The sequence below is a fragment of the Suncus etruscus genome, chromosome 19, assembly GCF_024139225.1.
Source record: "Suncus etruscus isolate mSunEtr1 chromosome 19, mSunEtr1.pri.cur, whole genome shotgun sequence".
Lineage (NCBI taxonomy): Eukaryota > Metazoa > Chordata > Mammalia > Eulipotyphla > Soricidae > Suncus > Suncus etruscus.
Genome location: NC_064866.1, coordinates 1,990,789 through 2,016,202, shown reverse-complemented (window position 1 = coordinate 2,016,202; position 25,414 = coordinate 1,990,789). Strand labels below are relative to the sequence as shown.

The window sequence follows — 25,414 nt, the reverse complement described above, 5'->3', positions numbered from 1 at the left end:
AAAAAATAGAAGGGGAGAGTTTAGTAGCAGTTATATTTGTGAAACTTATTATAATACATTTGTTTCAGGATTGAAATGGAGTTCAGAGTGGGAATATTTAAAGACCTCAATGAAACAATGAATATTTAAAGACCTCAATGAGACAATGGAATGTATTGCCAATAAAACACAGGTGGATATGAGAACAGAAATGAGAAAAATACAAGAAGAAATGCTAAAACTGAAAAGTTTGGTAGGCAGAATAAAAAATTCATTGGAGGGCCTCACTAGCACGGAAACCGTTGCTGAGGACCAATAGTGAGCTAAAAGATGAGGCATAGAAAACCTCCAGAGAACAAAAGAAAATAGAGAAAAGCCTCAAATGAAATGAACAATGACAAGAGACTTTGGGATAAATTCTACAGAAACAACATTAGGGTCATTAGAGTCCCAGAGAGACAAGAAGAAATTCAATGAAGAAGCAACCAACAGTCGAATGAACTTGAAGAAAGACATTGATAGCAACACAATAGTAATAGGAGACTTTAACATTGCTCTATAATCTCTCAGTAGATCAACTAGACTAAAGCACAGTAAGGAAATACTTACTTTGAAGAAGAAAATGGAAGAGAGGGGCCTTGTAGATATATGCAGGGCTTTTCATCCTCCCAAAAATCAAATACATGTTTTTTCTCTAGCGAACATGGGACGTTATCCAGAATAGATCATGTGCTAGGACACAAAATATACTTCCACACAGTCAAGAGGATAGAAATCATACCAACTTTCTTATCAAATGAAGCACTGAAAATAGGTGTTAATCGCAAACAGAAATAGAGAAACAACACAAACATGAGGAAACTAAATAGCTCCTTCCTGTACAACCAATGGATCAGAGTCAGAAGCTGTGGCTCACTTTAAAAGAATGTAAAGAGGGGCCTGGAAAGATAGCATGGAGGTAGGGCATTTGCCTTGCATGCAGAAGGTCGGTGGTTCAAATCCCGGCATCCCGCAAGCCTGCCAGGAGGGATTTCTGAGTGTAGAGCCAGGAGTAATTCCTGAGCACTGCCGGGTGTGACCCAAAAACAAACAAACAAAAAAGAAAACAAACCAAACAAAAAAGAATGTCAAGAGAAAAAAAGTTTATAGCTTTGCAAACATTCATCAGAAAAGAAGAAAGGTCCCACATAAACAACTTTACAGCACAACTTAAGTTACAGGAAAATGACCAACAGAAGGATGGCAAAGCAGGCAGAAGAAAGAAAATAATAAAACTTAACCAGAAATTAATAAACTGGAATCCTAAAAAAAACAATGCAAAACATCAATAAAACCAAGAGTTGTTCTTTGAAAAATAAACAAGATCAATACAGCAAGACTCACAAAGAAAGAGAGAACACTAATAAACTGAATCAGAAATGAAACAGGGGAGCCCCAAGAAACTGAGGCAGACATAAAGAATGACAGCAGGTATCTCTTTGACTCAGAGGAGTTGTTTTCACCTCAGGTCAGTGTGCCCTGAGGGAAAGAGTAGCACCAAATGAAGGGAGGGTTCTTCCAGCCAAGTCAGCTGAGCTCTGCCAAGCCACAAAGTTCAAGGAAACTAAGGCAGACAGAAAGACAGCATCAGGCTCCTTTTTGACTCAAGGGTATTGTCACTCCAGGACAATGGAGCATAGTCACTTTTCTTTGTTCTGTAGCTGTGCATTTCTTCTAGTCAATGAGCACACATAACACATAAAAAAAATACCAAAACATTGCAAAAGTCACAATGGAAAAGAAATACAGAGCCCCAACACTCTTTGTGAACAAAGATGGTAGTTCTGAAACCCAACTAGTATCAGCCACCTATATAGCCTCTCTGATAAAGACTTTAGAAAAGAAATGTTGAGGATTTCCAAGATACTCAAAGAAAATATGGAATGGTGGGGCCGGGCGGTGGCGCTAAAGGTAAGGTGCCTGCCTTGCCTGCGCTAGCCTCGGACGGACAGCGGTTCGATCCCCCGGCATCCCATATGGTCCCCCAAGCCAGGAGCGACTTCTGAGCGCATAGCCAGGAGTAACCCCTGAGCATTACCGGGTGTGGCCCAAAAACAAACAAAAAAAAAAAAAAACAAAAAAAAAAAAGAAAATATGGAATGGACAGCCAATAGACTCAAGAAGACAGAAATGAGAAAATTTCAAACAAATGATAGAACTGAAAAACTAGATAGGCAAAATGAAAAACTCACAGGAAGGCCTCATTAGTAGAAGTAACAGCTTATTCTGGGGACATGATAAGTAAGATGGAAGTTAAGCTGTATATTGCATCAGAATAATTTGGAGACGAGTCCTAAAATAAGCAAACAGAAGATGGAAAAAAAAATCCCTAAAATAAGTGAGTAGATAACAATAGACCTTTGGATAAATGAAAAAAAAAAAAAAAAAAAAGAATCATTGGAGTCCCAGAGAGACAGGAGGAAACTCCTATGAAGGAGTAATAGTAAAAGACTTCACTGCTGAGAAGTTCCCAGAGCTGAAGAGTACATGAGCCCACATCCTGGATGCCAAACAGTGCCAGCTAAAGGAGATCCAATTAAAAGCACCTCAAAGAAATTCTAATCATACTTATGAAAACCAGAACTAGAGACAGAATAATGAAAGCACCAAAATCAAAAAGGGAAATTACATACAAAATAGCATCCTTAAAGTTTACAGCAGATTTATCACGAGTTACCCTCCAGGCCTGAAGGCAGGGATGGGATATAGGGGAAAAAAAATCTCAATGCAATGAACTCTTCACTAAAACACTTCAACCAGCCAGATTTTCCAGTTTGAAGGAAAGATACACAGTTTCACAGATAAGTAACAGCTCAGGAACTTTACAGACTCAAAAATAACCTTAAAAGAACTGAAAGTAAGACAAATTTCACAAACACACCAAATGTCTAAGAAAATATGCACAAAATTCCATGGCAATCATCTCTCTCAACATCAATGGAATAAATACGCCAGTTAAGATACACAGAGTAATAAAATGGAACAGAAAGTTGAATCTGATATTTTGCCACATGCAAGAAACACATTTGAATAGTCTGAACAAACACGGACTCAATATCAACAGTTGGAAGACAATTCTTCAAATCCCTCAAAAAGGCTGGAGTGGTCATACTAACATCAGATAGCATAGTCTTCTGGCTTATAAAGGTTACAAGAGATAGACAGGGTCTTGTCTTAATAAACAAGGTATATGTATCAGGAAGAAATAACACTTCTAAATATGTAAGCACTCAATGAAGGGCCAACAAAATACTTAAAACAACAGTTAAAAGACCTGAAGAAAGATATCAGTAGCAACACAGTAGTAAAGACTTCAAAACTGCTCTAGTCACCTTTTAATAGATAAGCCAGACTAAAACATAACAAGAATATTCTGGCTTTGAAGGACAAAATGAAAGAGTGGCTTACTATATAAATAATATATAGGTCTTTTCTCTGCCAAAAAGCTGCATACACGTTCTTCTCCAATGTACATGTGGTACATTCTCCAAGATAGATCAAATGCTGGGCCACAAAACATACCTCCATAAAAATCAAGAAGATAAAAATTGCCATCAACTGTCTTCTCAGACCATGGTGCACCGATAATTGTAATGAATTACAAACAGGCACAGAGAAATAATTTTAACACCTGGAAATTAAACAGCTCACTACTCAACAACTAGGAATCTTTTGATTTCCTCTCTTACCCACTTGGCAAACATTTTAGTAAAGAGTTCTAGGTTCAGATCCTAAGTCAGTACTGCTATTTACACTCTAATGCTACATACCACAATCTGGAGAGGTTTTTGGAGACCCTAAAAATAATTATTATATTAATACTATTGTCCAAGTCATAATATCAGGGCTTCTTGTTCATTTTTAATTTGAGTATGGCCTCTGATACAGTTAGAATTTTAACCTATGCATCTGTTTGGTGTGTTGATCAATGACAGGTGTCCTTTATTTAACTGATAATTTATTTCACCCAATACCTCAGCCAGAATGTTACAACATACAATAATTATATGACTTGCAAGTTAAAGTATTTCATTAGTAAGCTCCTTATCACTTAAAAACTCTTTCAGACCTCTACACACACTCTCTATGAGTTTTACATAAGAGGCAATGGAAAACAAAAATTTAGTCAGCATCTTCAAAGCCAAACAACAGAAAGTCATCTGTTTAAGATATAAATAGGTTGTTTTCAGATGTTGAATCAAGATGTCTCACCATACACTTCCCTCTTACTTTATCAGATTTAATTTTGTTACAAAGCACAAATATAGATACCCAAATAGTTGGCAAAAAGAAAGCACATAGGTTTACATGAATATAAACCTCAAATAATTTATAATTTTCAGTTACCTAAACCTCAAATTTCAAGTATAAGCCTGCTACCTGGAAGGTTATTTCAAGTTCCATTTGAGTCATTTTTTTTCTAGATGATTTGTCCCAAGTTACAACATTACTAGAATTTGATCTAACAACTGGGTTCACTCCATCAATCCACATCAACGCACAAAATTTGTGCACAGTTAACTCTGACTTCAATAACAGCAATGTTGAAGATAGATGCAGCATGTTGAGAATGTTACAGCAAACTCTTCTTAGGAAAAACATCCAGATCCATAGAACCCTACATTTGATGATGGCAGCCAAGCAAATAATCTTCTAATCGGTTTGTTTCATCTATAAAGGTATAATAATGGCTATTTCACACAATTATCCTGATAATTAAGTAAAAAGAACTTTAGATGAGAGATAAAATGTTGAGAGCATCCTACTTAAAAATCTCTGGGAACTGATGAGATAACTTAGAGACGTTTAAAGAGGAAGGGAAAACCACATTCACAGGCCCATGAAACATTATCTTTGAGAGTTTCTCATATACTAATGTACTAAACAAGGGGGAATATCCTAGCAGTCTGGGCTAAAACATGCAACCCAGTATCAAACTTTCACAAGACCAATCAAATAAAAAATGACCAATTAAGAATGAATTTTATTGCCAACAAGCTTTATTGAATGGGGCTCACGTCCTCAGAGCAGCCATCTTGTCTGCATGGTAACAAGAAGCAGTATTCACTAAAAAAGAGCAGAGTGAAGTCCGGAAGGGTGGGTTACAGGTAACACCAGGGTAATCAATTCACTTGGTCTGGTTCCCTGAGGCACTCTTCTGACCTGGCTGCAAACAGATTGCTAATGAAGGGTTCCATCTTTCTTTTCCTTTAGGTCAAAATAAAGGCATTTTCTTTCTTTTGGGGGGGGGGGGTGGTAATAAATTTCCTTTGTTTTCATTTAACAATAAATGTGTACCATAGTCTTCTTCATGGAAAAATAAGACATCCCTGAAAATAAGACCTAACACATCTTTGGGAGCAAAAATTAATATAAGACACTGTCTTATTTGGGGGGAAACAGGGTAGTTCAAGGCCCTTAGAAAAACTGGCAAATGACCCACAGTTGGTACCTTCACCATCTAGTCATAGCAGAACTAGAGTCCAGTGTACTGACATAATAAGCATATGCAGCATTAACCTTTCTGCAGAGGTTATTTTTCCTAGTTTTTATTATAACACTGTGTGATTTACCGAGTTGTTCATCATACAGTTATTTCAGGCATTAAATATCCAAACATCAATACCACCCCCAATGTGATCTTCCCCTCACCACTTAGCCTAAATTCATGCAGGCACAAACAAATTCACTTCATATTACTCCTTACGACACAAAGGCAAGTGGAATGATCAACACTTAGATCAAGACATGTCATCAATTTGAAATGTTTGATTTACTTCTCCAGGGTGTTTCTACAGTCAGTATCTAAGAATTTACTGGACTCTGGTTGTTGCTGGCTGAGCCTTCTGTGTTACTGTTTCTCTCACTAAGGTTGGTAGATTACTGTATAACTTTCCCATTATATTTTCTGTGATACTACATGGATGACAGTATAAAATATTAAAACAGTCCACAAACTATATAGATCTGAATCATCCCATATGGTTCCCCGGGCCTTCCAGGAATAATCCCTGAGTGCAGAGCCAGGAGTAACCCCTGAGCATCACCAGGTCTGACTCCTCAAAAAACAAATAAACAAAGCAAAGCAAATGAGCATATTAACCAAAAAAATTAATAGATTAATAAACAGATTTGGCCTAGGAACAGTGGAAGAGGAAGACTAACACTCTGGTAATGGGTATGTGTGGTATAGGAACATTGAAAGTCAAGAACATGAATATTGAATACCTAGAGTAAATTATGATGCTTTATACAAAAAATTTTAATTAAGGTCTTTTCCAACTGGAACCATGGAAGGCACAGAAGAAAAGGAAAAGAAGGTTCCTTCTAAGCCAGCAGCAGCAATCCTAGAGAAGAAAAAGAAGCTTCCTGATGTGCCAGAAACCTTGAAAAAAAAGCCAAGAATTTCACAGAGCTGAAGATTAAACGTTTGAGAAAGAAGTTTGCCCAAAAACTGCTTCAAAAGGCAAGGAGAAAGCTGATTATGAAACAGCTATCACTGGACAGATGTCCAGTGTCCAGGACAGAAATACAGATGGTTAAGATGGCGAGAAAAGCTGGCAACTTCTACGTTCCTGCTGAACCCAAATTGGCTTTTGTCAGCAGGATCAGAGGTATGGATGGTGTGAGCCCCAAGGTCCGAAAGGTGCTGCAACTTCTTCACCTTCGACAGATCTTCAATGGCACCTTCGTTAAGCTCAAAAGGCCTTGATTAAGATGCTGAGGATTGTCGGACCCCATATTGCATGGGGGTATCCAAACCTGAAGTCAGGAAATGAGTTGATTCTATAAGCATGATAAAATTGTGGCAAAACCCACCAGAAGCAAATTGCCCCAACAGATAATGCACTGATTGCAAGAATTCTTGGTAAATAGGGCATCGTTTGCATGGAACATCTGATTCATGAGGTCTATACCATTGGAAAATGCTTAAAGAGGCAAACAACTTCTTCTAGCCTTTAAATCATCTTCCCCTCAAGGTGGAATGAAAAAAAAAAGACCATCCATTTTGTAGAAGGTGGAGATACAGGCAACAGGAAAGACCAGATCAACTGGCTGATTAGACGAATGAATTAAGGTACCTACCATATTTTTGTAATCTGGTCAATTAACAAACAATTGCTTTCAAATTGGAAAGAAATAATACTTAAAATTTTTTTTGATTAAAAATTTGGAGCTGGAGAGATAGCATGGAGGTAAGGCATTTGCCTTGCGTGCAGAAGGATGGTGGTTCGAATCCTGGCATCCCATATAGTCCCCTGAGCCTGCCAGGAGTGATTTCTGAGCATAGAGCTAGGAGTAACCCTGAGCACATGTGGGTGTGACTCCCCCCAAAACGTGATTTAAAAATTTTAGAACAGGGTCGGAATGATAGTACAGTGGGTAGTGCAACCATGCCTCATATGGATGACCCAGGTTCAATCCCTGGCACCCCATATGGTCCCCTAAGAACCATGAATAATTTTATGTGGGATGTCTATTTCCCTGGGTCCTACAGTTAATCACCCCACTGTGGTGGCCTAAAACTCATTGGTCATTTAAACTGAGAATGAAGAGGCCCTACTTTCTTCCTCCATGAATAACTCAGGAATAATTTCTAAGTGCAGTATCAGACATACCCCTTGAGCATCACTAGATATGGTCTGAAAAGAACAACAAATTTTAGAACAAAACATATATATATATTTGGGTATTCTTTCTTACTGACAAATTGGTGGGAAAGTTAGTTAAAAAGAAAAGCACTGGGACCTCAGATTAGAGCTGGTAAATCTGAAGCCAGAAAGGCCTCCCTGCTCACCTGTCCCCTTCTCCACCCTACTCTGCCCCTAACCCACATGCAGTCTCCTACTGTGGCCAACCACAACTAGGCAAGAGACCTCTCTGTCATCATAGTTCAGTTTTTTGTTTGTTTGTTTGTTTGGGGGCCACACCCAGCAACACACAGGTGTTATTCCTGGCTCTGCATTTAGAAATCATTCCTAACAGGGCCGGAGAGATAGCATGGAGGTAGGACATTTGCCTTGCATGCAAGGGCAGTGGTTCGAATCCTGGCATCCCATATGGTCCCCCGAGCCTGCTAGGAGCGATTTCTGAGTGTAGAGCCAGGAGTAACTCCTGAGCGCTGCTGGGTGTGACCCAAAAACAAAAACAAACAAACAAACAAAAAAGGAAACCATTCCTAAGGGTACTCTGGAAACCATATGGGATGCTGGAAATTGAATAAGTGCCTTACTCAACATAATCACTCCAGTCCTAAAGCATACTTTTTGAATTTTATTTATTTATTTATTTTTGGTTTTGGAGTCACACCCGGCTGTACTCAGAGATTACTCCTGACTTTATGCTCAGAAATCGCTCCTGGCAGGCTCAGAAGACTATATGGAATGCCAGGATCGAACCACCGTTCTTCTGCACCTCCATGCTATCTCTCTGGCCCCATTATTTTTTTAATTAAAGTAGCAACAACATGCAGAAGTTAAAAGTCAAAAAAAAAAACCATAGTGAGTTTAGTGGGGGAAGTAAGGATGCAGAGGGAAAAAGAATTCCAGCACCAGGGCCCGGAGAGATAGCATAGCGGCGTTTGCCTTGCAAGCAGCCGATCCAGGACCAAAGGAGGTTGGTTGGAATCCCGGTGTCCCATATGGTCCCTCGTGCCTGCCAGGAGCTATTTCTGAGCAGACAGCCAGGAGTAACCCCTGAGCACTGCCGGGTGTGGCCCAAAAAACAAAAAAAAAAAAAAAAAAAAGAATTCCAGCACCCTGTCTACTAGTCACCTTTAGTGCCCCAAGATTTCACAGGAATATTACAGGGTATATGGTATAGTATTGGTAAATATTTCATAAAGGGAGAAAGTAGGACCTCTTCATTCCCAGTCTGAATAAATATGACCAATGAGTTTTAAGCCACCACAATGGGGTGATTAACTGCAGGATCTGGGGAGATAGACATCCCACACCCAAACATAATAGAGGTTAAAACCCTCAAATACATCATTAGTGCTAAAATACTGTAATTAGGACATTTCAATGTCTTCTTTCTTTGGTTTGTTGCTGTTGTTGTTTGGGATCCAAATCTAAATGCAATAGGGGTAAGGGGCAGTTACAAGGCAATCTGCTATATCTCCTGCACTTTTCCTGACTCCCACAATTCTGAATATAATTAAAGTGCAAGTTTACATATTGTAACTGAGTTTAGGAATAGACTTTTCTGAGGAATACATAGGCAGAACACTCCATGACATTGAAGCTAAAGGTATCTTCAAGGATGAAACACCACAGACCAAGCAAATGGAAGCAAAGATAAACAAATGGACTACAATAAACTAAGAAGTTTCTGCACCTCAAAGGAAATGGGGACTAGGATACAAAGTCTGCCCATGGGATGGGAAATATTATTTCAATACACATCTGATAAATGGATAATATCTATGATATATAAGGCACTGGGAGAGTTTAGCAAGACAAGACATCTAATCCCATCCAAATAAGGGAAGAAGAGATGAACAGACATTTCCTCAAAGAAGAAATACAGATGGCCAGAGAACCATGAAAAAATGCTCCACATCATTAATCATCAGGGAGATACAAATCAAAACAGTAATATATCATGTCACACCAGAGAGACTGACCCTCACACAAAGAACAAGACCAGTGTTGTCATGAATACAGGGAGAAAGAGACTGTCACTCACTGCTGTTAAAAATGACAACTGTTGGGGCTGGAGAGATAGCATGGAGGTAAGGCGTTTGCCTTTCATGCAGGAGGTCATCGGTTCGAATCCTGACGCCCCATATGGTCCCCTGTGCCTACCAGGAGCAATTTCTGGGCCTGGAGCCAGGAATAACCCCTGAGCATTGCCGGGTGTAACCCAAAAACCACAAAAAAACAAAAATGACAACTGTTCAACCTTTTCAAAAAACAATATGGATATTAAAAAAACTAAGATACACACCTTTTTCATTGTACATTTTTAAGTCTCTTATCTTTTAAATTGAGATTCCCAATTTTTTAGAATATTTTTCCCCCTAGAACCTTGGGACAAGGATTACTTTATTTTACCTCATATTCCTGCATTTTTCTATAAAACTAGGAAGATAAGAATAAAGAGAGGTTGGGGACTAGGTGGTCTCAGATGATTGTCACGGAAATAAATAAGGACAGAACTAAATATCTAAACCAAAGTCAACGATAATAGAATCAAGGAACCTAAACTTTAATAATCTAAACTTAAAGGGGCCTGTTATATTGGCAGGCCAGGGGCAAAGGGCAGTGATATAGGATGCAGTCTGGGTCCATTGGTAGAGGGAGGTTGACACTGATGGTGAGAAGGGCCCTGTATATCAGAAATTCAACTATGCAGGACTCTGTAGATCACAATGGTTTCAACAAAATAAATATTAAAAAAAGAAAACAATACGGATATTCCTCAAAAAACTAGATATTGAACTTCCCTATGATCCAGTAATATCGCTCCTAGGAATATACCCTAAGAGCTAAAAAACATAATGCAAAAAGACAAAACCAAAAACCTTTGAATTCCTATATTCATCGCAACACTATTCACAATAGCTAAAATCTGGAAACAATCCAAGTGTCCACGACAGATGACTAAATAGAGAAACTGTGGTACATCTATACAGCTTTGAAGAAAAATGATATAATGAAATATGCTTATACATGATAGATATGGAGAGTATTAGGCTGAATGAAATGAGTCGGAAGGATCGAATAATCACACTCGCTTGTGGAATATGAAAAGAAAGAGAGAATGGTAATAATATCCAGAGACAATAGAAATAAGGACCAGGAGGACCAGTCCAAGGAAGGAAGCTTACTACGAATTGGGGAAGGAGTACAGTTAGGACAGAGAACCACTATGACAACAGTAGTTGGAAATGATCACTCTGGACAAGAATTGGGTAGTGAGAGAGATACAAGGATATACATAATACACCTTCAATAGCAAAATTGCAAAACACAGTGTCTAAAATGGAGAGAGAGAAAGCGAGAGAGAAAAGAGAAATGTATGCCACAGAGATAGACAGATGAGAGGGCAAGGGGGAAAGGCAGGAGAGAAACTGGGGACACTGGTGGCAAGAAATGAGCACTAGTAAAGAGTGTTGTACATGATGTACATTATAAGAAACTCAATCATAAACAACTTTGTAACTGATAAAAAACAACCCTGTATCATAAACAACCTTGTAAATCATGGTATTTACATAAAGTAATTTTTAAAAATCTAAGAAAGGGCTGGAGAGATAGCACAATGGTATTGTGTTTGCCTTGCAAGTGGCCAACCCAAGACTGACAGTGGTTCAAATCTCAGCATCCCATATGGTCCTCTGAGCCTGCCAGGAGCGATTTCTGAGCACAGAGCCAGGAGAAGCCGCTGAGCACCGCTGGGTGTGGCCCAAAAACCAAATAAACAAAGAAATCTAAGAAGAAGGAAAAAAGAATTGACTTGCCTGGCCAAGATGCATCTTAAGTAAAACAGGATGTGGCCTACGTGTACTATGTATGGAAGTATATCCATGGCTCCTACTCTTTCCTGCATGTGGCTCAAGTGGTTCCAGGACCCCTAAGTCCCCCCAAATGGAATTCCCAACTGGAATTCCCCCATTGGAATTCCCAACTTTGGTGTGTGTGTACCCCTTGAGGGAATCGGAGGACCAGAGTCCATGCACCTCTGAGAAATCACTTTGCTCATGATTATTCACTAATTATCCATCAGAAACAATTGATTAGGACCATGAATTAGAATAAATGAACCCTAATGAGATAAATCGGATAAAGTCCACAAATAAAAAGCCATTCTAATTTTGGTACATTTTAATTCATTGGAATCGATTTAAATTTATATTAACTTTATTAATTCTAATTAGAATCCATTCTACTAATTCTGATTCTAATAAATTCAAATCAAATATTAATCATTACGATCATTATCAATTATTAATTGATTAATTAGAATTAATTTTATGAATGTTGATTCTAATTCATTCCAATAAAACAGTAGTCATCATAATCATTATTAATTATGATAATGATTAATTCATCAGAATCAATTTTATAAATGCTGATTCTGTGGTTTAATTAATTAAATCTTGGTTAACTTTTAATTGATTAATTTTATAAATGCTGATTCTCTGATTCAAATCAAATTCTGATTTGATGAATTCTGATAAAATATTGCTAGTTATAATTATTAATAATTAAAATATAATATCAACGATCAATTAATATTAGTTATTCTTATTAATTCTAATGATTAGTAATATTATATCAATAATATAATGTTGATTGTTATTAATGATCATTCTAGCATTAATGAATACTTTAAAAATCATTAGTAGCTGCCCTAGCTCTTGGATGGCCCCTCTGGAAGGTCAGCAAAACTGGGGGAGAAAGGAGCCTTTTGGGCCTAGAAAATGTCCTTGAAGACCTTCTCAAGATGGCGGCAGAAAATGGCCGCACGGCCCCGCCTGACCTTCTCTGCCCTTCCGCATCCCGCGAGGTCAGCCAGTGGTCGCGCGAGAGCTGCTGCCCCGGAAGTATCAAGATATAGGCCCATATAAGAACTTCCGGTATTGCAAGGGCGAGGCCACGCCCCCTGGCTATTTAAACGCGGCGCGAGATTCCCGCGGCATCTCGTCTCCTTCCTCCGCGATGTTCGCCGGCTGCTGCGCGCTGCGACTGCGCATGCGCATACTCGGGGCCCTTCGGGGTGGCGCGCGTCTGAAGGATGCTCAGCAGGTGAGTGGGACCGGAAGTGGGCGTCGGATAACTTCCGGTCCCGGGCCTGTAGGCTCGACCTGGGTACCAGGGATGCCTTGCTGGGCCCTGTGTGTGTCACTGAGCCAGGGAATTGCATGCTACTGTGTGTGTCCGTGGAGCAAGTGTGACCCTGAGCAAGGTCACAGCATCCTAGGAGCTCTCTCTCTCTCTTGCAAGGGCTTAATTGCAATTAATTGCAGCAAAGTCACAGTGCAAAAGACAGATGAGGCGTGGCACCTCGTCATCCTGAGAGCTCTCTCTCTGTCTCTGTCTCTTTCTCTCTAATTGCTAGCCCCTCAGAACTGTCAAGTATAGCCCACCACATTTTCTCTCTCTCTCCTGTCTGTTTGTCTCTGTCTCTTTGTCTCTCTCTCTCTAATTACTAGCCCCCCTCAGAACTGTCAGGTATAGCCCAATTCTGTGTGTGTGTGTGTGTGTGTGTCTGTCTCTTTGTCTCTAATTTTTCGCCTCAGAACTGTCAGGTATAGCCCAACACATTCTCTCTCTCTCTCTCTCTCTCTCTCTCTCTCTCTCTCTCTCTCTCTCTCTCTCTCTCTCTCTCTAATTATTAGCCCTTTAGAACTGTCCAACACACTCTCTCTCTTTGTCTGTCTCTGTCTCCTCCCTCTCTCTCTCTCTCTCTCTCTCTCTCTCTCTCTCTCTCTCTCTCTCTCTCTAATGACTAGCCCCTCAGAACTGTCAGGTATAGCCCAACTCTCTCTCTCTTCACCAAGTAGCAGCCCCTCAGAACTGTCAAGTATATCCCAACACATTCTCTCTCTCTCTCTCTCTCTCTCTCTCTCTCTCTCTCTCTCTCTCTCTCTCTCTCTCTCTCTCAAGTGTTTAATTGCTATTAATTGTAGCCAAGGTCTCAATGCAATAGGCTAATAAAGCATAGCACCTCATCCTGGGAGCTCTCTCTCTCTCTCTCTCTCTCCCTCTCTCTCTCTCTCAAGTGTTTAATTGCAATTAATTGTTCTCAGCCTGCCAGCTTTATTGTTGGTTTTTTTTCCACACCTGATGGTGCTGGGGGACCAGAGATGGGACTGGGATGGACACATGCAAGGCAGACTCCCTACCTGCTGCACCTTTTCGGAAGGTGCTTAACAGAATTTAAATTAGAACTCAAGGAAGTGATTCAAGGCAGAGCCAGGATGATAGTCATAGGGAAATGTTGCCTTTCCTTGGATCCCCATGTTTTGATGTATGGGTGTATGTGTTCACTTGATATTAACTGAGCCTAACTGTATGCTGTGCGTTTCATGGATGATTCGAAGGAAATCCTTCTAAGGCAAATGCAAGCCCTTGTCCTATCACTGGACTATGGCTAAGGCCCCTGAGAAGCGCTCTTGAAAGTGCCATTGGGGGATTGGTTTTGAATCCTGTATCACTTTGCATTTGGAAAAGGAAATGACCGGTGCTGATCTTACAAGAAAGATAGTTTCTTTAATTATATGTAGCTGCCTTGTAATCTGCCTATGGAAGCTTAATGGTTGTACTTAATTCATGGACATTGTAAAAGGTCGTTTGCTCTTTAGAAACTTTATCTTAAAAGTAGACACATAAAAGGCAAAACTTAGTCCCATTTAAAAGATACATAACCAAAGTGTCTTGACAGTGGCATTAGTGGTATAGTGGTGAGCAAAGCTGCCTTCCAAAGTGCTGTGCTTTGGTGCCAGGCCCCCTGACGAGACTGAAGCAAGGGTAAGTAAAGGTCTCTTCCAGCCTGTAGCCTTTGAGGCCGGACTCGGGAAAAGGAGGGAACACTGTGAGCCGCAGACTGCTCGCAAGGAAGCATTGTCAGAACAATTGACTTCATTTATTGAAGGTAGGGATAAGGCTTTTTGGGCAAACTGTAGGCAGGAAACAATGTGGGTAATACAGGTTAGGGGTTACAGCAACAAGATGGTATGCAGAGACAACAGTCACAAGGTCCATGGTATCATTGATTCAGATGGACTACAAAGATAGCAGTTACAATGCCTGTGGCATCATTAAATCAGGAAGCATGGAAAGATAGTGGTTGCAATGCTCACGGTATCATTAAATTAGGATATATGTAAAGATAACAGTTGTAATACTTAAGGCACTAGTTGCCTAGACAAGTTGTTTGACCTGGATGACTCTTCTTATCTTATCCTGCACTCATAACAGCAGGGCCACAAGTCTCTAAACAGAGACTTTCTTTTATATTCAAGGTCAGCTTGATGAAATCCCCTTATTTCTCAGCCTCTCTCCCCACATTATTTTACTTTATAAGAACTGAGTGAGTTATGTAGGAGGGGCTGGGGGCCTATGGGGTTTGTGCCTGTCTTAAGTTGTCCTGGTGACACCTAAAAGATGTCCCAGAATCTTACCCGTCGTTGACTACCAAACCAGCCTATAGGTTATGGGTTTCTGCTAACATAACATACGCTGCAGCCTCTCTGTTTCCAGTTGGTACTGTTAACTCATTTAGTACATTAGCAAGCATTGCAACTTTGTGAAAACGGCTCTTAATCATGGCTACCAGACGTTTTAAAGTGCAAGATCCAAAAGTGATAATAATCAAAAAAAATAATGAATGGTCCTGCCAATGCAGATAAAAGGGGAGTAAGCCAAGGGGACCAATTAACCAACTTGGATACCAAGATGATCCCGCCTCCTTTTTTTCTTTGTTCAATTCCAGCCTGCAATTTATTAATAGAGTCCCCAGCCAGTTCAGTATGGTCATTATAGATGCAGCACTCTTCACAAAGGGCAGCACCAAGGCCCTTTCTTCAGGAACAGTCTGTCCAGGTCTTGTTGATTTTGCAACACCATCTCGGCCAGAGAATGTAGGGAAGTCTACAGGTATGTGACAGAGTTGCCAATTTTAGCCAAATCCTGGTCAATTTGTCGTCTCACCTCTGCAATGGCTGCGTGGTGGGTTCCAAGGGCTGCTGCTCTGGTGGCTGTTCCTGCAAGGCTTCAAAGGGGGGCCACAGTGACAGCGACCACAGTGCCTAGGTCCCACTTAATAGTGAGTCATGGTGGCAGAAGTATACATATCTGGAACAGAATGCCAGGTAACTCTGGGAATTAACTGGACAATGGCACATACATCAGGTCATTGCTTAAAAATGCTGATCGATATAGGCACTTGGTAAGGCCAATAGGTTTACACAGCCATTGCCCGGTGGTTGGAACTGCCCAATCAGAAAAAGGAGATGTCCAGTTGGTAAAATTGAGGCAATAGGGGGACGATTGTACTGTCTCCTTGTCCATTATATAGGCAGGAGCCTTGACCCTGGACCTGTCCGAATGTCAGACCCAGGGTGTCAGAGTTGTAATACCATTGACTTTCAGTTGTATTTATACAAAAAATGATTGATTAATGGCAATGGCTTCATAAAAAGGGGGAGGAGGGTTACATCAAAACAAAGCCAGCAAGCCTTAGTTAAATTAGGCCTGGTATAGTTCAGCACAGCATGGGTGGAATTTATGAGCTGCCAAAGGGCATGCACAGTAGGTGTTAAACATAAAAGAACATGGTGCATGGGCAGTGGCTTGTTGTGTATGTAAACATTTCCATGGGATTATTATGTTACTGATCCTACCCTGATCAGTGATTATGACCTACCCTAGGGTGTGACCTGGCATTCTGCTCCCACCATAATAGGGTGGTACCTGATTCTGCTCCCACCCTAAGATGGTACCTGATTATGATGTATAAAAGCAAGGGTCTGTGGAAGGCTGGGGCTTTTTTCCAGGGGCTGATTCTGAGGCTTTTGGCTTCAGCCTTATGCATGGAATAAAGCTGTTACCTTCAGAAGCCTGACTGCCTGTTAGCTTTATACCGCTGCACTCACCTCAGAACCACCGGCTGAACAGGGTGGCAGACACGTGCTCCAAGCTGGAGGAGAAAGACCTCATCTTCCATCCCTTCATCAGTCAACCCCATCAAGGGTTGTTCTGCAACAGTGGCTCACTAGAGGTCATGGTAAATTGGAATTCAAATATTGGTGACCCGGAGGTCAGAGCAGTTGGACTGGGTGATGAAAAGCTGAGAGATGTTACAGGGAGAGCAGGAGGCAGTGTGGGGACTAGGGACCATAGTTCAGGCCCTAAATTTTTTGTTTGTTTGTTTGTTTGTTTGTTTTTGGGCCACACCCGGCGTTGCTCAGGGGTTACTTTTGGATGTCTGCTCAGAAATAGCTCCTGGCAGGCACGGGGGACCATATGGGATACCGGGATTCGAACCAACCACCTTAGGTCCTGGGTCGGCTGCTTGCAAGGCAAACACCGCTGTGCTATCTCTCTGGGCCCTCAGGCCCTAATTTTAAAGATTAGATAGGTGATGCTTAATTGGATTTTAAAAAGTAATCCAGAATCATGGCCAGATTCATAAAATCTTAATCTCCACTCATTCCTCTTTTAAATTTTTCTACATTTTTCTCTCCAGTATCTGTAAACTTAAAAGCACAGGGTTACTTTGAGTAACCCCAGTAGCACACAGTTGATGGTGTTTTGGTAATTTTAATAAAGTCCAGTGTTACGCTTTATCCTGCTGCCCAAACCTGTAGATTCACACCCCCAGGTGGCACAATAATAATCCCTTCCCATTCCATATTTTGTTGTAGAAAAAGGACCATGACCAGAGCATATATAAAATTGTAAATCGCGCAAATTATTTTTTGCACTTAATGTGGAGCAACTATAAGATAAATCACGTGGGTCATGGTACCCAGGGCCTGTCCAAGGTATTTGAATACTGGACCAAAAGGGGACCACAAGGTCAAGGTCACATAAATTAAACTGCAAGTCCGGAAACTAGGCTCCGGCTGGGTAGGCAGAGGATTCACAGCACTGGCTGTGGTTCAAATAGCTTGCCATTGCTGCTTAACTGGTTGGTGCAGTGTAGGTGGGGGGGGGGGGTGGCACTAGGCAGAACCTGATAAAAAATAAATAAGAAAATCCAGCGACTCTTTATCCAGCAAAACAAGAAGAAAAAGCCTGGGTTGAGCCATCATTGTCAGTATGTTTACCAGGTACATATTTATTATTTCTGGCTGGGACCCAGATGGGTCTATGTTCTTCCTGTGGGAACACACAACCAATGCCACAGCCCACTGACAACAGAGAATCCAGACCATCTATTCCTCTGATTCTGTGTCCTTCCAATGGACCGACCATCAATTGGGGTCACTTGGGGCTGGCTGATTTCTATTTCCAATGTCAGGCAAAAGCTGACAGCCCATTCTCCTTACTGGAAATTGAGTCAGCTAAATGCACAGGGGATCCTTATCATTCTTCACCTCAAGGAGAGAAGCTCTTTGTGATACACCTATCTATATCTTTAGCAAAAGGTAATGAAAATCTTTCAGTTGGATGGCAGCAAATACAAAAGCTAATTAGACAGAAACACGTCTAATTATGTCCAATAATCATTCTATTTGATTATACAGTTTCTTAGAAACATCCTAAAACTTTTCTGTACATTCCTTTAAATTCTTTCTGTAAATTTTCTCCAGTCCTATTTGCAACCAACTGATTACTCTTTCACAGAATTCTCTTTCTTTTTCCAATATTTATAAATTCATACTCACTAAAAGAGTTCATTACAAAATAAGTTTGTAAGTTTCTTTTTTATCAATAAAAATCCAAATGCCAAATTTTTTCATGGGCCCCATTATATATATCTATATAAATATATATAGATATTTTAATACCAATTGTCAAGTTATCTAGGCTTCACAAGATTAATTACTCAACTTTAACAAATGAGAAATAGGCAATATTAATAGTTTCCAAATATCATGTTAAGGAATAACACATGCTTTTATAAATCCAGGCACTATATTAAGTTGTAAAGCCTCAGAAGTATAGAATGAAACTGATTTTACTCCAATTATAAAAGGTCTGAATTTTATGAAGATAACTCAAAGCTTTTATTGTCTTTCTTCCAATTTGAAAGCAAATTGCCAGAATTACTTTCATTTGACAGACCAAATTGTCCTTTAATATACTTAGTAAAAACATGTTAAGCATTTTCACATTTTAGATCTTATGACCAAAATTAAATGTATTACCTGGTGGCAACACAGTTATGGAATTTAGTTATTTCAATAATATTAAGCACTCACAAAATTAACACTTACCAAAAAAGACTAACCACAACATTTTGCACACAAGTTTTCAATTTTTAGATATCTTTAAAATTAAAAAAATTTTTTTCCCAACAAGTTCTTATCTACTAGGGATAAGAACACATACTTTTTCACAACACAGGGCATCTCCCACTTTGAACATATGTCATTTGGACCCAACTTAGACCCCAGGGGATTAGACGCCGACTGTTCAGCCTCGAACCCTGTATTCCAGACATAGAAGTGACACAGTTCTCCACAACAGCTACAGAAACCAAATCCCCTCCAGGGCATCCTTAATACTTCTCTGACACCAACATGTGCCAGTTCTAAAATGATATTCTGACAACGAGGAAATGGGAACAACAACTTGATCTAAGAGCAGGTTGTCCTACCTCACCAGCCAACGATAAGACAAAATCAGAAGACTTGTCACCCTTTGATCTGTGCAAAAGCCAAGATCGCTATCTACAGATGACTGGTTGTTACAACCATGACTGGACAGTACGCATCCTGGGACCAATAAAAAAGCTCTAGCCTAGGTTTTGGTCTACGATCTGTACAGCAAACAAGATCTCTAATTCCAGAGGTCTGACTGAGACAATTGCAACTGATTCGGTCTTCTGGAAACATAATGAAAGACTCTATCCCAGGCTTCATACTAGGATCAGCGCAATGACCAAGACTACCAACCACAGAAGATGGATTAAAATGATACTGAGGGATCAGAACTTCTAGAACCACAAAGAAAGTCTTCATCATAAGCTCCGTTCCTGGACCTGTGCAGATACCAAGATCTCTAGATACAGAGATCTGATTTTATCACCCATGACGGAGCTGAAACCTTCCATCCACCACAAAGGCACCTAGGGGAGAGTAAATGAACATGCAAGAAGTCTATAATTATTCCCATGACAGTATACTTCAAAGGTGGAGAAACCCTGCAGCTCTTAGGCCAAGGGAATTCCCTCTCTAATGTCCCCAATATTAACTGTGCCTATGCAGGAAAAAAAAAAAAAACAGCACAAAACAATCTTTTTTTATTTATTTATCTATTTATTTTTTTAATTTCTTTGTTTTTGATTTGGATATTGAAGTTGTTGTCTCCATTTTTTTATTTCTTATTTTATTTTATGTCTTTTTTTTCCTTTTTGCTCTCTGTTATGTTTTTATTTCAAGACCGTGGTTATTATGTGGTGCTCGCCTTTATTGCTGTAGTGCTCACTGGATTTTTTTTTATTTGATATCTCCTTTTGTATGGTTGTGGTGTTTCACGTCCTTTTTCCCTTTTCTCTCTCAAACTGAGGTTGAGAGCCTCTAAAAGTACTCCGCCTACTTTCGGCTTATTTGATTTTTATCCCATTTTATTGCTTTTCTTTTCTTCAAACAAAACCACATAACTTGAACTGTATTGTTCCGCCACTCAAATAGAAGGGAAAATAATGGAGGGTATCAAGACCAAACAGTTGTATGATCACTAAGTAGTAAGCTAGACACAGAGGGGACCACTTATACTAGCAGCCCGAGGGGAGAGGGTGGGGGATATGGGATGCAGGATGGGAATGGGGTGGAGGGAGGACAACTTTCGTGATGGGAATTCCCCTGATACATTGTTAATATGTACCTAAAATATTACTGTGAAAGATATGTAAGCCACTTTGGTCAAAATAAAAATTATAAAAAAAATGTTTTTTCCCATCTGGAATGCTGGGAATCGGACTAGATTCTGTTCTGGGTTGGCCTCGTGCAAGGCAAATGCCTAACCGCTGTGCTATCACACCGGCCCCAGGTTTTTTCTTTTTTAATAAATGCTGGAGTGAGATGCTATCTCAGTGTCATCCTGATTTGATAGCAAATGGTACTGAGCACTTTTTCATGTGCCTATCTTCTCTAGAGAAGTGTTTGCCCATTTCCACTTCCACTTTTTTTTTTTTGATAGATTTTTGGATTTTGGGTTGTTGTTGCTGATCTTTGTGAGTACTTATTTGCCTTGGATATAAATCTGATTTGTTGAGTGCAAATATTTTCTCTCATTCAGTTGATTTTCTTTAGATTAACCTCATGTTTCTTTTGCCATCCAGAAACTCTTTAATTTGATGTAGACCCATTTGTTTATTTTTGATTTGGCTTCCTTTGCCATAGAACTATATCCTTGAAAATATCTTTGATAAGGTACAAATCTTGGGGTATGTTTCCAATATTCTCTATATATTTTATGGATTCTGGTTTGATCGACTGTGAATTGGCTTTTGTAAAGTTTGAGATATATGCCCAACTTCACTTTTTACATGTAGTTATCCAGTTTTCCCAACACTATTTGCTATCTTTATTCCCAGCTCCTTTCGTGGAAAGTACCTATATACTCGAGTGTAAGCCAAGCGGGGTTTTTTTTGGTGCCAAAAAACCCAAACTCAGCTTATACTAGGGTTCTACAGGTTATTTGATTGCACACACCAAATCAAATGCACATAGTCTCCAGTCGTCTTCTGCCATCTGCTGGAGGGGGCAGTGCATCAGCTCAGTCCACAAGTCGAGGCTGAGCTGAAGAGGTAGATGGCTGAACTGAACTATTGAACCCACAATATTCTGCACTTTGAGACCGACAGCAGTGATGATATCTGTGAACTCAGTGATGATGACAATGCCTACGCTGATCCAATCACATCATATACAGCTGAAGCTCTGTTTAGACATAAAGATGATGATGAGGAGGAGGAGGAGGAGGAATCCAGTTTTGAAGGATTTTAACCTTTGTGATTTAACTTCATTACCTGTTAAACTACGGTTTTCTGCACTTTATTTCAAGTTATTGAGGCTAGTTTACAGTTTTTCTTTAGCAATAAAGATTGAAAAAATTTAACTGATTCCTCAGTTATTGTATTTGTTTTGGATATATATTTTTATTTTTGAAATTTACCAGTGGCAGCTGCATTTTCCAACTCGGCTTATACTCAAGTCACTAAGTTTTCTCAGTTTTTAGGGTAAAATTAAGTATATACGGTAGTTTACCTATTTAGATCTGGGAATTTGTCTTTGGATACACAGTTCATTCATTGGTCAGAGAATCTATCCTTATTCAATCACCATGCTGTTCTGATCACTGTAACTTTATAGTATGGCTTTAAGTTAGGTAATGACACCTCTCAGTTCAATATGGCTTTAGCTATGCAGGGTGTTTTCTGATTCCATACAAACTTTATGGACCATTCCATTCTAAGTCCTCTAAGAATGTTGTCTGAATTTGGATTAAGATTGCATTGAATATATAGAGTAACTTTGATTATTATAATCCATCAGCATGGGATGTTTTTCCTCTTCTTTTTTTTTTTTTTTTTTTTTTTTTTTTTTGGTTTTTGGGCCACACCCTGTGACGCTCAGGGGTTACTCCTGGCTATGCGCTCAGAAGTTGCTCCTGGCTTCTTGGGGGACCATATGGGACGCCGGGGGATCGAACCGCGGTCCATCCTAGGCTAGCGCAGGCAAGGCAGGCACCTTACCTCCAGCGCCACCGCCCGGCCCCGTTTTTCCTCTTCTTAGGGGACATAATAGTTTTTTATGGTATGGCTTTTACAACTTTTTCGTTAAGTTGGTTTATAGATACTTGATTATTTATTTATATATTTTGGTTTTGGGGCACACTGGCAGCACTCGGGTTACTCCTGGCTCTACACTCAGAAATTGCTCCTGGCAGGCTCAGGGGACCATATAGGATGCCTGGGATCAAACTAGAGTCTATCCCGGGTCAGCCACATTGAAGGCAAATGCTGTGTGCTATCACTTTGGCCTCAGATACTTGATTTTTTTTGGACACTCATTGCCAAGTGTGGCCCCAAAGCAAAACCCCAAAATGTTAACACTGCTCTAACCATCTCAACTAAAATACAATTAAAAAAATGGGGGAGTGTCTTTTCTTCAGTCAAAATATGATTCAGAAATGTTTTAGGGGCCAGAGAAATAGCACAGTGGTAGGGCATTTGCCTTGCATGTGACCAACTTGGGACATACCCAGTTTTACTCCTTGGCATCCATCCCATCTGGCCACCTGAGCCTGCCAGGAGTGATTTCTGAGTGCAAAGCCCTGAGTAACCCTTGAGTGCTGCCGGGTGTGACCCAAAAACCAAAAAAAAAAAAAACAATAATAATAATAATAATAATAATTCTTAAAGGGGACCAGAGTGATAACGCAGAAGCAGGGTGTTTGCCTTGCACACAGCTGACCCAGGTTCAATCCTTGGCATCCCATATGGTCCTCCAAGCTCTCCCGGAGTAATTTCTGAGTGTAGAGCCAGGAGTAACACCTGAACACTGTCAGGTGTGGACCAAAAACTTTTTTTTTATTTAAACAACTTTATTACATACATGATTCTGTTTGGGTTTCAGTCATGTAAAGAACACCACCCATCACCAGTGCAACGTTCCCATCACCAATGTCCCAAATCTCCCTCCTCCCCACCCAACCCCGCCTGTACTCTAGACAGGCTTTCTATTTTCCTCGTACATTCTAATTATTAGGATAGTTCAAAACGTAGTTATTTCTCTAACTAAACTCATCCCTGTTTGTGGTGAGCTTCATGAGGTGAGCTCTTTTGTCTCTGAAAGTTATTATTGCAAGAATGTCTTTCATTTTTCTTAAAACCCATAGATGAGTGAGACCATTCTGCATTTTTTTCTCTCTCTCTGACTTATTTCACTCAGCATAATAGATTCCATGGACATCCATGTATAGGGAAATTTCATGACTTCATATCTCCTGACAGCTGCATAATATTCCATTGTGTATATGTACCACAGTTTCTTTAGCCATTCATCTGTTGAAGGGTATCTTGGCTGTTTCCAGAGTCTTGCTATGGTAAATAGTGCTGCAATGAATATAGGTGTAAGGAAGGGATTTTTGTATTGTATTTTTGTGTTCCTAGGGTATATTCCTAGGAGTGGTATAGCTGGGACGTATGGGAGCTCGATTTCCAGTTTTTGGAGGAATCTCCATATCACTTTCCATAAAGGCTGAACTAGACGGCATTCCCACCAGCAGTGGATAAGAGTTCCTTTCTCTCCACATCCCCGCCAACACTGCTTGTTCTTATTCTTTGTGATGTGTGCCAATCTCTGGGGTGTGAGGTGGTACCTCATAGTTGTTTTGATTTGCATCTCCCTGATGATTAGTGATGTGGAGCATTTTTTCATGTGTCTTTTGGCCATTTGTATTTCTTGTTTGTCAAAGTGTCCATTTCTTCTCCCCATTTTTTGATGGGATTAGATGTTTTTTCTTGTAAATTTCTGTCAGTATATTTTGGAGATTAGCCCCTTGTCTGATGGGTATTGGGTGAATAGTTTCTCCCACTCAGTGGGGGGCTCTTGTATCCTGGGCGCTATTTCTTTTGAGGTGCAGAACTTCTCAGTTTAATATATTCCCATCTGTTAATCTCTGCTTTCACTTGCTTGGAGAGTACAGTTTCCTCTTTGAAGATGCCTTTAGTCTCAATGTCCTGGAGTGTTTTACCTACGTGTTGTTCTATGTATCTTATGGTTTCGGGTCTGATATCGAGGTCTTTCATCCATTTGGATTTAACCTTCGTACATGATGTTAGTTGGGGGTCTAAGTTCAATTTTTTGCAAGTGGCTAGCCAGTTGTGCCAACACCACTTGTTGAAGAGGCTTTCTTTGTCCATTTAGGATTTCTTGCTCATTTATCAGAAATTAGGTGATTGTATGTCTGGGGAACATTCTCTGAGTATTCAAGCCTATTCCACTGATCTAAGGACCTGTCTTTATTCCAATACCATGCTGTTTTGATAACTATTGCTTTGTAGTACACTTTAAAGTTGGGGAAAGTAATTCCTCCCATATTCTTTTTCCCAATGATTGCTTTAGCTATTCTAGGGTGTTTATTGTTCCAAATGAATTTCAAAAGTGCCTGATCCACTTCTTCGAAGAATGTCATGGGTATCTTTAGAGGGATCACATTAAATCTGTACAATGCTTTGGGGAGTATTGCCATTTTAATTATGTTAATCCTGCCAATCCATGAGCAGGCTATGTGTTTCCATTTCTGCATGTCCTCTCTTATTTCTTGGAGCAGAGTTTTATAGTTTTCTTTGTATAGGTCCTTCACATTTTTAGTCAAGTTGATTCCAAGATATTTGAGTTTGTGTGGTACTATTGTGAATGGGGTTGTTTTCTTAATGTCCATTTCTTCCTTATTACTATTGGTGTATAGAAAGGCCATTGATTTTTGTGTGTTAATTTTGTAGCCTGCCACCTTGCTATATGAGTCTGTTGTTTCTAGAAGCTTTTTCATAGAGACTTTAGGGTTTTCTAGGTAGAGTATCATGTCATCTGCAAACAGCGAGAGCTTGACTTCTTCCTTTCCTATCTGGATTCCCTTGATTCCTTTTTCTTGCCTAATCGCTATAGCAAGTACTTCCAGTGCTATGTTGAATAGGAGTGGTGAGAGAGGACAGCCTTGTCTTGTGCCAGAATTTAGAGGAAAGGCTTTCAGTTTTTCTCCATTGA

General features: G+C 40.0%; 1 protein-coding gene and 1 pseudogene across 1 annotated transcript in view; both read left to right on the top strand.

Moving 5' to 3' along the window:
- Nucleotides 1-6,308: 6,308 nt before the first annotated feature.
- Nucleotides 6,309-7,095, top strand: LOC125997506 (60S ribosomal protein L7-like; annotated as a pseudogene).
- Nucleotides 7,096-12,641: 5,546 nt separating this feature from the next.
- THEM4 (thioesterase superfamily member 4) overlaps nt 12,642-25,414 on the top strand; it is a 33,187-nt gene continuing 20,414 nt past the window's right edge. The window contains exon 1 of the mRNA XM_049765983.1: nt 12,642-12,773. Within this exon, the coding sequence (XP_049621940.1) occupies nt 12,687-12,773 (87 nt within the window). The 5' untranslated portion in view covers nt 12,642-12,686. The remainder of the gene's footprint in view (nt 12,774-25,414) is intronic.